Source organism: Antedon bifida, chromosome 5 (genome assembly GCF_963402885.1).
Source record: "Antedon bifida chromosome 5, ecAntBifi1.1, whole genome shotgun sequence".
Lineage (NCBI taxonomy): Eukaryota > Metazoa > Echinodermata > Crinoidea > Comatulida > Antedonidae > Antedon > Antedon bifida.
The window spans coordinates 5,956,698-5,970,644 of NC_136230.1; the positions used below are offsets into that span (position 1 = coordinate 5,956,698).

The window sequence follows — 13,947 nt, forward strand, 5'->3', positions numbered from 1 at the left end:
CTGATAGAGATCCAGAAAGTACAGGTTTATAATAAGCAATTCAATATTTATTTAAATTCTAATACAATCAGTTTATTTCATACCTAGATTTACCAGGATAAACTGACCTTTTTTAAAACGCATCAAATCCGTTTAAAATACGTGAAATTTGTTAACGTGCCGATTATGTGAGTTATTTTGTGATGAATTTAAAACGAGTCAAATTGATTAATAAACGCGTCAAATTCTGTTAATAAAAATAAATATAGAAATGAAAAATTGCTAATCAAAATGTTGACTTGGCTACACAATTTATATTTTGATAGCCATTATGGCTATAATGCACAAATTGTGAATGAAAATATTTCCTGTTATAGTATTGTTAAGGTATTGTAGTAAGATATTGAGGTTAAATAATACTATACTGTACATTACAGCATGAAGGCAAATTGAACACTGCTGAAATCTGTAATTTTCTACTTGATAGGGAGACATTAACCTAGACTCTACAAGCTCATTAATCTACATTCCATATTTAATTCATCACAAATGAGTTTACATAATGTTGTTATTTTTATCATTCTGAAGTTAGGATAGGGACGTGTGTGTGTGATAGTCAGGCGTAGTGTAGTACAGTGGTGTACTTTGATCTGTGTACTCTTTGATAAAGTACAGTGCAGTATACTCTAGGCCTAAGAATAAACATTAATTAATGGCTTTGTTCCCACTTGGAGACAACATAATTTTACCAATGACAATGACCTAATGATTTGTCAAATTTCTTTATCTTAGTCCTTGCGTTGAACTTACTGTAGTTTCATTGTGTAGTTTTAATTATTGTTTTTTTATAAAACTGTGAACGTTTTACTTTCACAAACAATACTGACTTGGATTCGATGCGAGAAGGGTGATGTTGATCCCCCTCTTCTCTCCCAAGATGTTTCAAAATCAAAAGTTGTTTGGGTTTGTTAAAAAGTACAGTAGATTCACACTTGTACAAAACAAAGTGTCCCCTGCTGACTTTAATTAATAAACTATTTAAAATTAGCATCTTGTTTATTGACTGGTAAAGTGTCCCCTGAATAAAGATGTCCCGAGTTCTACTACATATTGAATTGTGTACATTACTGCGACATACAGTACTGTACTGTATATGGTTTTTGCTATACTGTAACCTTCCTCTATACTGTAGCCCTCCGCAGCTAAGTAAGATGACTTGTTCTGTTACCTGCAGCATAGCCACTCATGAAAACCTATGCTAATGTTAACAATTATATCAACCCTGCTTTAACCACTTACCAGCCAACTGAGCATTACAGTATCTCTTATTATTTATTTATTGACTAAAGCTACTACGTTGTTTGATGTTACAGTTCAAAATTAAAGAATCACATGGAAAGTAGTGTAATTTAATACAAATTCATACACAAATATATGTTTACATTATACTCAGTAAATATCAATGTTAATATTCAAGTACTGATATTGATATTAGAAATCAATACACAGTTTAATTCAAATAAAATATCAATTCTTGGTTAAGAAGAACATAGTGGGTGTTTGTACTTTAATTTGATTAAACACTATAACATATTGATTTAAATTAATGGCTGTAGTCTATGTACAGTATTTGTTGTCATTTTGCGTAATGTGTCTGTGTATGTACAGTACATCTGTTGGTTCATACATACAATAGAGAAGTTTAGTGAAATGTTTCTGTACTTTTTCAATCAATCAAATTTTATTCTATAAAAATATAAAATTAGGTAGTTATTACATCATCAAAAGTTATGAAAAAGGGACTCAAATTAATCAAAGCTTTTTATACAGATCTGTACCCTAACAATACAACAAAGCAAGTGTTCTTGCTTTTTAAATACTAAATAATAAGATCCGTTTTGGAGTTTGTCGAATAATGTTATCATCAAGAACCTGGCTTAACTGTAACTAGGAGCTTTACAAATTACAGTACACCCACTATTGTTACAGTTAGTAAGACTATGGGTGTAGTGCATACTGTTGATTCTTAGTAACTATACCATTGTGTACTGTAGCTCTAGTCATGTTCAGCATTGAAATTGGGGTTTTCAGGAAATCCTCAAGATTAATATTTCAATGAAATTATAAAAGATTACAAAGACAATCTATAATCTTCAGGATATCATGTCATAGGTATTTCATGAAATTAGAATAGTGTACTGTATACTATACAAGGTGCCTTTGAAACTGTTTTTTGAATGAAAAATACTTAAATTGTGAATTAAAAAATATTCTTTTTAAATGAATAACAATACTTTTTTTGAATCAAACAATACTCTTTTTGAATCAAAAAATACTATTTTTGAATCAAAAAATACTCTTTTTGAATCAAAACATATTTTATTTGAAGGAAATATACTTTCTTTGAAAATATAATGCTCATCTGTTACTTTGGAATTCAGTAGAGTTATTAATACATGTACAGTAACTACTAAATCTTTGTTACTATTTTGTGACAATTATGATAAAAAAAAATCCCCAAAATTAAATAATGTACTATAGCCTATAGGGAAATTCTTCTCATCTCAGAGAATTCCCGATGTTATGATAATTGCTATGCTATTAATAGTTCTATACCAAATGCATTGAAGCATTACAATTTGTAAAATTTTGTATGCAACCTAAAAATATACCAGTGACGAGTGTTCTTAAGCTCTGTCTACACTATCAAACTTTATGTGACAACAAAATGTGATGTGCCCATATATGGACATGATGATGTCATAACACTACCATATTTGGGTATATCACTACCATATATGTGCACATCACATCTTTTTGTTGTCAAACTAGTTTGATAGTGTAGCTTTAAAGTTTCTCAAGTTCACATATTCAAAGAGAGAATTAAACTGTGTTACTTTAATGTTCTTCTTTCTACCGTATGAACAGTACCCACTTTATGATCTGAAGACAGAGAATCATTTCGCCAGTGTAGCATAGCAAAAAGCTATACAAAACAACCTTATTGCTACACATTTCTAAAATTGTGTAGCAAAAAGTAGTATACAATATAAGTTATTCAAGTTTTAATATTGGCGATACTCCCCATCTGTACCATAGTGTACACAGCATTTCAGTATTGAATGTACTTGTGCTTTCCGTCAATATGAATGCATTAAAGATTATTCATATAAAGTAATAAAGATAATACAAGGATGTCAAATAATAGCTATTGATTTTGTTGTTGTATTGGGTATTGTATACCCTCAGTTGATATACTGTAAATAACAATGCACAGTATAAGAATCCATTAATTACAGTTACAAATTATAATAATAAAAAAAATGTATATTATTAATATTAGTAACTATAGGTAAATTATAATATTATTATAATTTACCTAGTTACTAATAATATACATTTGGCTTAAAGACTAAATATGTTTGAATTCATGCATTCATTCTTTGTTTCATATAAATATCCATAGAGAGGACATACTCTATAACAAAAATATTATGTATTCTGTGAGGTACTGTATCAGAATAAATATAAAATTAATAAATGATTTTACATCATAAGTATGGTATCATTTTTAAAACATTGCTAGTAGTAGAATGTATTTGTTTTGTTCTAAAAGTATGTGTTGCTTTAAATTTGATTACTAGTTTTGTAGATTATTACTATATTGTTCAAAGGATGTAGGTTTGGTAATATGTACTGTATTGATTAACAGTCAGTTGGACTAGGGAATTCATTATTTAGACTTTGCACCATGGTACGATAGTAATTTTACAGGACGTTACAATGTACAGTCATTATCATCATCATCATACATTAAGGACCTCTTTATACTATTTTGGAATCTTTCAACCACCGTTAAAATGTTTGTATCCGATATGAGTAACATATTAGTACAGTAGGAATAATGTATAATAATCTTGTTATTTTTAGGAGGCGGTGTAAAGCGTACCTTGTCAGGACTTGGTGGTAATTCAGTTCTACATCTACCATCAGCCTTAAGTTATTTACCCCACATCAATGGCAAACCTGAAAGTTTACAGCCTGCTTTCCAGCTGTCTCAGGGCATTTCACGAGGTAAGTAGATTTGCTAGTACAGCTAGGAAAGCCAGACATATTTGGCCAGCCCAAAGGTGTCCAGTATTGGGAGAGTATAATATATAAGTGGTGTTTTGTTTACTGATGTACTGTATCAGCGGTTTTCCATGGTTAAAAACAGTCAGTGACATGACAATAATAATATAATAATGTTCAATTTAATATACATAATACAGCAGCGAAAAATGCCTCTAAGCGCTGAACAATACCAGAGAAGAGCAAATTAATGATGAAAGTGCAAATTACAAAGGTGGGATTTGAGGAAAATGCCAACACATTATTTCCTAGTTTTGGTGTGGTTTGTTTGTTGTTTGGTAATATTGTCATGACATAACCAAAATACCAGAGGTGCTATAGAAGATTCAACTGTTTCTGGTAGTAGCATGTTACTGTATGTAGCTATTGGACTAGACTATAATAGTATATGTATTGTTACCACCAGCCTGTAACCATGTGATAAATTTGAATGTGTTTTTCTTCAATTAATTTCCAATAATCAGGCTCTATGGTCATTGATTCTACACACCCAATTTTCCAAATGTAAACAAACTTGTGAGAAATAAAAATAACCCTTGTTTGGTCTGTTGATTTGATTACCTGTTTTGTGGGAAATAAATATTAATTGCTTATTATGAATGTTCACACAGAAAACCGAAAGTGCATAAATAATAATAACTAGAATTTAATTCGTCACTTTGACGAATTATAGGTGATCATTTTTATCATTTTACTGAAATTAATTTTTTTTAAACATGCACGTACGTTAACATACGATCGGAAAATGTTGATGTATGCCATCCTATTATATGCTTATAGTGCTGAGTTGTGCCTATATGCCATATACAATATGTACAGTATATACTGTATATCTATATACAGTGTAGCATAGGTGAAATTACGGGACACACATGTTCTAATTTTTTGGCATGATGACGTTATCAAACTAAACTTTAAGATGACAATTTCGAAAGATAATTAATTGAGCAAAAAAATATAAGATTTGGAAAAAAATTTGGGACGTAGAAGCGCTGTGCGCGCTCTTTGAATTGTGTATAACTTTGACGAAAAATATGAAAAAACTACTTTTTCACTTCAACTGGCCATATGTTAACGTCACAACATCCGATAGGCTTAATTTTTATATGAATTAATATCTACATTTCATCAGCTTTCATAATAAATTATAATCATCAAGGTAACCTTCAATTCTGAAGAGCTGTAAGATATTCAAATTTACTGCGAAGGTGAAATTACACGGCCTACGTTATTCAAGTTTTTACGCGTGATGACGTCATTAAAATGAAGATAGTGTCAACTCATGATAAAGATAATTAATTAAGCAAGCACATACTGAAAGTTATGCGAAATTCGAGCACACATAACTAAGATGCGCTCTGTTGAATGTGATAATCTACACAAAAAGATAACAAATCCTAATTTTTAAATTCAAGTGGCCATTTGATGACGTCAAAACATTTTGTACGTAAAATGTGTACATGAATTCATATCTACAACTCAATAGCTTCCTGAATAAGTTAAAAAAATTGGGGGTCATCTTGCATTCTGAAGAGTTATTTTCATTTTAAAAAGGCCTTATTTTTCACCATTTTCAGAACTTTTGTGAAATTAATGTGCGCATTTTGTCATTTTTAACATGCTCGTATAGCGTCATTTTAAGTCTGAATGGACTCAAAATCGGTAAATGTACTAAGGATTGTGAGTAGAATATGATTTATTCATCAAATTTTATTTTTTACGCTTTCTAAGATTCGCGTGCGCAAAAACGCATTTTTGCGCAGTAATTTTTTGAAACACGCAAATGGCCTAATTCATGCTCTAAATTGATCAAAACTTAATTTTGAGCTTTTTAAAATTTTAACGCGCGATTTCACGCGCATGACCTTGAAACGCACGAGTTTTTATTTGCTAATATTTTTACCTTTATCTGAAATTTACGTGTAGTGAATTTCATTAATATGTGATAATGAATTATGGAGATATGATTGATAATGTGATTTCACAAAATGGCGTATAAATGACGTCACGGATGAGTGATCACGCTGAAAAGCTTATTATGTCTAAGTTAAAGTATTTGAAAGACATTGTGTAATTTTTGTGATCATTGCAATTCAACTTTTTGAGATAATTGTTACACAAAAAGTGTACAGAAAGAATAAAAAAAAAAATAATAAAAAAAAAAATAAATAAAGATTTCATACAATAACAATAGGTGATCATTTTATTCTAAATGATCACCTAATAATCACTTGTCTGAAGCTCTGTATACACTATCAAACTTTATGTGATAACAAAATGTGATGTGCCCTTATACGGACATGATGACGTCATATCCATATTAGGCATATCACTACCATATTTGAGCTTAAGAAACATTACAAGGGGATAAAAGTGTTAATTGCTAGTATGTAAGAAACGTGTAATTTTGCTTCTGTAATGTACAGTAGTATAATTCGTAGGTTAAACACTTTGATTTGAAAGTTGGTGAAAATCAAAACCTTAAGCTCTGTCTACACTATCAAACTTTATGTGATGTGCCCATATATGGACATGATGATGTCATATCACTAACCATATTTGGGCATATCCCCACCATATTTGGGCATATCCCCACCATATTTGGGTACTACTAGTGTTGACAGAGCTTTAGACTGAGAGAAAGAAAATTTTGGCTGTACCATCTAAAGAAACCCATTAAGATACAAAGCCTGTACATACAGTACTGTAGTAAAATGGATTGTGCTGTGATCATACTGTGTGTGTCTATATAATATTGCAGAGGTAGCAGAGCTTGGTATGTAGCATGCCTAGGCTTAATTAAGCACCTGTCTTAAAAGAAATAATAGCTACTTAACCCTCACATATTGTCACTTGGTTTAACTTTGTACATTTTATATTATTACGGCACTGTTATTTTAACTGCCTGCAGGTTTCTTATTCTTTCTTGTCATGATGGTGTGGAACTTTAAAACACTTCATGAAATTTAATTAAAGACTCTTAAACAGATGGTAAGCTGTAGTATATACTGTGTGAGGAATTAGATCATGTTAACTGTTGCATACTGTAATTGAAAAGGATGAGGGATGAGGGATAGTAAAATTGTAGTTTCCCTGACAGGTAGATGAAGATTGTGAATGTTATAGGATTTAGTTAAATATATTGTCCCCCTAAATTGTTTTTTTCATTTTGTATTCAATATAAAATTTTAATGTCACAGTTATGGTTTTTGATTATTAAAATTAACACTAGTTTCTTTTGTCTTTATAAAGTGAAATAATTATTTGTTTATTAAAATTAAAGTTTTGTTTTTACAGAGGTGAATAACTGAACATTAAAAACTGCAAAATGGCCTAAATTCTAATTTGATTAATCTTCATTTTTCATGTTTTTGGGGAACAATACATCTTTAAGCTTTAGGACCAGTAATAAATATCTTACCTTTACACCTTTTACAGTACCTCGAAATGTATTAGTTTAGTATCATTATTGTTCAAAATTAATTATACTGTTTTTAAAATCTGATGAAGCTTTTCTAAAAAACTATGTTATGTATAGTAATATATAAACGCTGTATGTACTATGTGTTTCACAAAGGCTGTTTGTCAGTTTCGAAATAAATAATGTAAATTGCAATAATGCATGCCAGAGGTCATAATCATTAATACGGATATAGAGACTATGGTTTATTATACCCGTCCATAGGGGCCGAGTCCCTACACACACCTCAGGTCTCCAGGTACCTCTGTCTGAAATGCTTGTTTAGACATCCTGTTTACAAGCATTACAGTGATACTATAAAACCGTTTTTAGAGAAGTGGTTTTAGTACTGTATTATTATAATGATTAAATATTTTACATTCTTAGACATACTATTTTTATAATAAAGGTCAAAATTTAATGTGAAACGAAAAGTATAAATCAAATAAATAAATCATAGAAATATTACTTGGAAGACATTTAATGGGCATAATGACCCTTTTCAAATGAAAATGGTAATATCACTTCATTTCTATGTAAAACTGTATGTTTTATTTATACACTGATATAATGTCATTATTTGTAATGTATGTGATTACTTTTATATCTCCAGTTTCGATTGTGATTGGATATATACTGTGTATGTCATTATTTGTAATGTGATTGTATTTTTGTTTTATTTTTTTTATCTCCAGTTTTGATTGTGATTGGATATATTTAATGCCATCATTATTTGTAATGTATGTGATTGTATTTTTTTATTATTTTTCTTTTCTCCAGTTTCGATTGTGATTGGAATTCCAACAATAAAAAGAGATATTGAAAGTTACATCATTCCTACGCTACGCTCTCTACTTGATGGCTTATCTCCAGAAGAGAAGTTAGATTGTCTGATTGTTGTATTCATAGCTGAGGTAAGGGAATATAGCTTTAGTTTTTTGAGTGATGGTGTAATGATAATGGAATCTGGCTAACATGCAATAAGGCATGAGTTTGAGCCTGTATTTATTGTATTCTTTTCACACCTGTTCCGGCACAGTTCGGGTTCGACGAATCAAATGCCAATGTTTCGTTTTCACGACGCTCCACGCAATATGCGCATAGCCGCGTAAAAAACGAAACATTGATGTTCGATTGGATTTGCCGCCGCTGGACCGGAACCCTGCCGGAACAGGTGTGAAAGACCCTTTAGACAAGACACTTTACTCTCATTACCTTGTCCTTTGGATTGGGATGTAAAGCCATTGGTCTCATGTGCATACAGTGCTTGTTAAAATGAAACAGGGGATCGTCTACCCTATCCTTTAGAAAAGACTCTTTACTCTCATTACCTTGTCCTTCGGATTGGGATGTAAAGCTATTATCTCATGTGCATGCTTGTTAAAATGAAACAGGGGGATCGTCTACCCATGTGCTGATCTAGTAGGCTGGCTGCTGTGGGACTGTAGAGGACGTAATCCAAATGTCCTCAGTTTCCAGTGAAGCTTGATGACAATAATAGATTCCATTATCTTTATACGTTTCTTTCTTTTATTTAGCTTGATGACAATAATAGATTCCATTATCTTTATACGTTTCTTTCTTTTATTTCCCAAAAATAAGTTATTTAAACATAAATAAAACAATCAAAGTGAACGGCTAAAAAACAGTCAGAACTAATCAAGTTCAGCCCCTAAATATTGAAGAATAAATAGTGAATATATAAGTATAATAACCTTTCTAAACATATGGATTGCAATAATATGGAGTCTAATACAGAGAAATAGGACGAGTATGGATGAGGGAATAAAGATTAAAGTGATGCACTGAGAAATAACTATTACCATTATAGAGGAGAGAGGACTGAGCTGGCTGAAATCCCAACATTATTTATAAAAATATTTATTGCTTTAAAATATGGTTAAAACAGTTTAGTCCATGTATGGAATAATTTATTCTGTCCGTGTCATCAACTAATTCTGTGTTTTATATGATTATTGATTAGTTTATGGTAATCTCATCTTTTTTTTATTGTTATTGTTTAATAAATAAAGATCACCACTTTGTTATTACAACTGGCTTCATGAGTTAATGCATTAATAACCTCAAATAAAGCATCAGCTGGTTCTCGGCAAATAATTTATTTTGTGGTATATCAATTATATTTTTTGTTTACGATGGTATCATCCATTTTCTCTTGTTATTTAAATAGTTAATATTAATAATTATTAAAAAAATTTAATATTTCATACAGGTTTGCTATTATAAACATGCAATATACTGTTTAAATCCTACTGTAGACCGGGCTTAGGAATTAATTTATTTTATGGTAATTGAATGGAACATCTAGCAATTAAATTGAATAAATCAATTAATTCCATATGCTTTTAATGTGTTTAATTGTAAATCACTATGTTACTGCATACAATACAAGTCGAACTTGAACTACACATCATTCATTATTAATAATATTAATAATAAATAGGAACATATTTCATGACTTAAGCATTGTAGTCTGTGTGGCATAAATTTGCAAAAAATAACATATTAACAAAAACCTGTTGTTTAATTATTATCGATTGTCATTGGTAATTGTTGATCCAAAGTCAACATAACTGTATGTTTCACCATCAAGTAATTATAATGATGTTACTGAGGTGTTGGGGGGTGGGGGGGGGTGTTAGTGGGAAGACATACCCACCGTCAACCACTCTTCCATTACTGTACATACATGCCTTTCACCTAGCTTACTTTTAACCCAAGACGACTTGCTGACCCTAAACATATCCTTGATTTTTTAACATCCACGTCTAGCTACATCCCATAGGATTTATCTACATTAGTAGAGAGCTCTAAGGGTGGATGTCGAAAACTTAAAGGTATGTGGGAAAAAATCAAACAGCAATTTCAGGTTCTCAAAGGTTTCTTGGGTTGGTGCTGTGTTTAAATTAGGCTGGGCGGAAGACCTCAAACTTAGGTTGATTAGAACACTTAAGGTTGGAGGAGGGGGAGGACACTCCCAAGCTGTAAAGATTAATGAAGTGCCGAACTGAACTTGTGTCATATCTTTTGCATTGTAAATCTTGAAATTTAGGTAGCCCAGGCCTCTCGCTCTTGCACAACTTCCTCCCCTCCTCAAACTAATCATGAATTTACATTCACATACTGTAATATTAAAATATAAGGTTAGTTCTTTACTTTACTTTCATAATGTAATATAATTATATTTTTCCCACGCATTGATTAGCCAGCCAGATTAGTAATAGAAAGATAATATTTCAGTTTTTACTATGTATTGTGAAAATAATCCTAACAGGTATTCAACATATTTATTAAGGCCATGAAATTTCAATGAAAATTGGTATTATATAGTGTTATTTAAATAACCTAGGCCTACATTATGTATGAACAATTGTGTCTGGTAGTGTTGGCATTACTAGGTAGTGATTGGGCAACTTCATCAGGAAGGTGATCAATGGTACATATACCGTATTATATCCTGTTTAGGATTTGTTGTTCCATTGTCCTACATTTAGATCAACCTATCTGAAAAAGTATGGTGTATGTTCACACATTAACAAAAAAAAAGACAAAAAAAAAAACAAGTGGCTGCATCTAAAGCTCTGTCTACACTATCAAACTAGCTTGACAAAAAAATGTGATGTGTCCATATACTGTATATGGAAATGATGATGTCATATCACTATTACTAGTTTGATAGTGTAGACAGAGCTTTAGCCTGGGTATATTAACTACAATCTATGCACTTCCAATTAGTAGGTAAAGGTGGCTATTATATTTGATGTAAAGAACTTGGAGTATATGACATTGCTTAATGTAAACCAGTCGAATAGCTGAATGTTTAATACGGATATAGTATATATTAGTGTCTTAATTGTAGTTATTCCTTGTCATAGATTCAGTCAGTGCAAACACAAATAAACTTCCTTATTAACTTAGCTTAGCATGATTATATTCCTACCCCTGGTTAAAAATAGAGTGGCTTATATACCATTGATTTAATGAATAGAATCTATTATACAGAGAGTAATCCATGCTTATACAGAGAGGTAGTACACTATTTCACAACCAAACTCATGTTTGCTCATACCTCTAATCATTGTTTCAGAAGTCATCAAATGTTGACCATATTGTGAAAAGTGTGTTTATATACAGTATGTCAATATGGTTTGATAGAATCTTAACAATTCACATTCTTTAAGTTGTCTTGCTTGCTTGCTCTTTTGTCGAAAGCCACTTCCAAAACACATACTCTTTTATTCTAGGTTTTATAACTGCACACTACAAATACATTTTAGGCAATCATATGCTTAATACATTACAGTACTAACATAGCCTACCAATACCATACTTGTTTGAAGTAGCCCAACCTTAGTAACTGCCAATATTAAGGTCCCATACTTTAACGATTACTGGTGGTAGGGCTGCCAATAGTATCACAGATGATTGAAATATATTGTAAATATGGATACATTTGAAATGTAGTTTAAAACCTTCTGCATACAATTTCTTTTATTTATTACGGTATATATAAAATTACAAAAACAATAGCACATAGCTAATAACGTCAATTCCTATCATTTCCATTACCACTAACGCCTAACCAGAGCCAGTTCAAATGTAGTTGCAAAAACCTTCCCAGTACAATTCCGGTCATTTCTATACAGAAAACTAGCAGAAATTTGTATTGTAACAAACATTGAGGTAAAAGTGTTGAGTCTATTTTGTGCCTAACTTACCTGGATAAACTGACAATAGCCTGTGCTCTCCAGAGAGAGGGCTTAGATACGAAAAGTTAAAGTTGAAATTATACACTATTTTGGCTTCCATATTGGAAAATCTTCCACCAGTTATTTTGATACCCTATGTGAATCTTGCAGTATTTCTATAACAATCAACCATACAAATTCCTATTTTTTATAATATATCCATGGCAACTTACTGAAAAAATGACAATGCTGTGGGTATCAGTGGCTGGATCTCAATGGGGAGACAAAATAAAATAAGAATTTAAAAAATGATAATGCTGTGGGTATCGGTGGCTGGATCTCAATGGGGATACAAAATAAAATAAGCATTAAAAAATGACAATGCTGTGGGTATCAGTGGCTGGATCTCAATGGGGATACAAAATAAAATAAGCAGAAACCAAAATAGAAATGATAAGTAAAACAGCCAGAAAAAGTAGCAGAGCTTTCGGTCAACATTAGCCATTCATGCATTATTTTTTATAATATAGATATTTGAAAATAATGAATTAACTGCTTTGTGTTAATATTCAATCAATTTTGACAAGCTTATAATTTTGACAAGAATAAGCTATACAATCAATATTTATAGAAAGTGTCTGTTTTTTTACCATTTGACACAATAAGTCAATTATTGATTAACACCACGTTATCTTAAATAATTATGACGTTCATTGAATACTTGATAACAAATTGTACTATTGCTTTATCAATTGGCTATATTTGCACTAATAATAATATTATTATTAATATTATGAATAATAATTTTATTTGTTTTATTGATAATAAACAATCATCTTGTAGTAGGTGTTTATGTTTTATATGATAGTACTAATTAATTAATTAAATTTCAGTATATCACCGGGCGGTTTAGAATTAATGTTCATTGCCTGATGAGTTTATAGTATACAGGTACTGTTATATACAATATTGAGTGCTTTGAAAATGGAGTGCTAAGTATTTCATTGCTAGTGTAGAACTACTAGTACTAGCGAGATAATAATAACTAAAGATAATAATTAATAATAAAGAAAAATAATTAATATTATTAGTAAATTCTAAATTAATTTTTAAACCATTACACACATTAATCCATAAATTAGCATTGTTTTAAAGATGTATTGTCCTCCTGAACAAATATTTTTTTATTTTTTTGTTGTTGAATATGCCATTTTAATGTTACATAATAGTTATCCACTTTGACCAAAAATTGGATCCAAACAAATTTAATTACCTGAAAAAATTGTAATGTAAAGCAAAAAATTGTCAAATTGGCTACCAGCTATTGAATTTTTGGTTGAATTTAACCATTTATTATGTTATTTTATAAAGTGAAAACATTATTTTTCCCGTTTTTTTTCTACGGAAGTGATTATCTTTATTAAAGCTGCAAAAAGTCTGATTTTATTAATCTTCATTTTTCATGTTTTTGGGGGACAATACATCTTTAAGGGTCTCATCGCCCATTGTTCTTGTGGTATATCAAGTCTTCTCAGATAATGACCGGATATCCAATGTACACATTTAACTTTTATGCATCTTTCTGAAAATTACTAGGTTTATGTACTCAGTCATGTCGTACAGAGCCTAATCCAAAATTCTTCAATTGAGGATAAATGATGTAAACAA

At 30.8% G+C, this 13,947-nt stretch overlaps 1 protein-coding gene across 1 annotated transcript in view; it reads left to right on the forward strand.

Moving 5' to 3' along the window:
• Positions 1 to 13,947, forward strand: part of LOC144843106 (alpha-1,3-mannosyl-glycoprotein 4-beta-N-acetylglucosaminyltransferase A-like) — a 36,606-nt gene that overhangs the window by 2,244 nt on the left and 20,415 nt on the right. The window contains exons 3-4 of the mRNA XM_078699815.1: positions 3,910 to 4,053; positions 8,351 to 8,484. Of these exons, the coding sequence (XP_078555941.1) occupies positions 3,910 to 4,053; positions 8,351 to 8,484 (278 nt within the window). The remainder of the gene's footprint in view (positions 1 to 3,909; positions 4,054 to 8,350; positions 8,485 to 13,947) is intronic.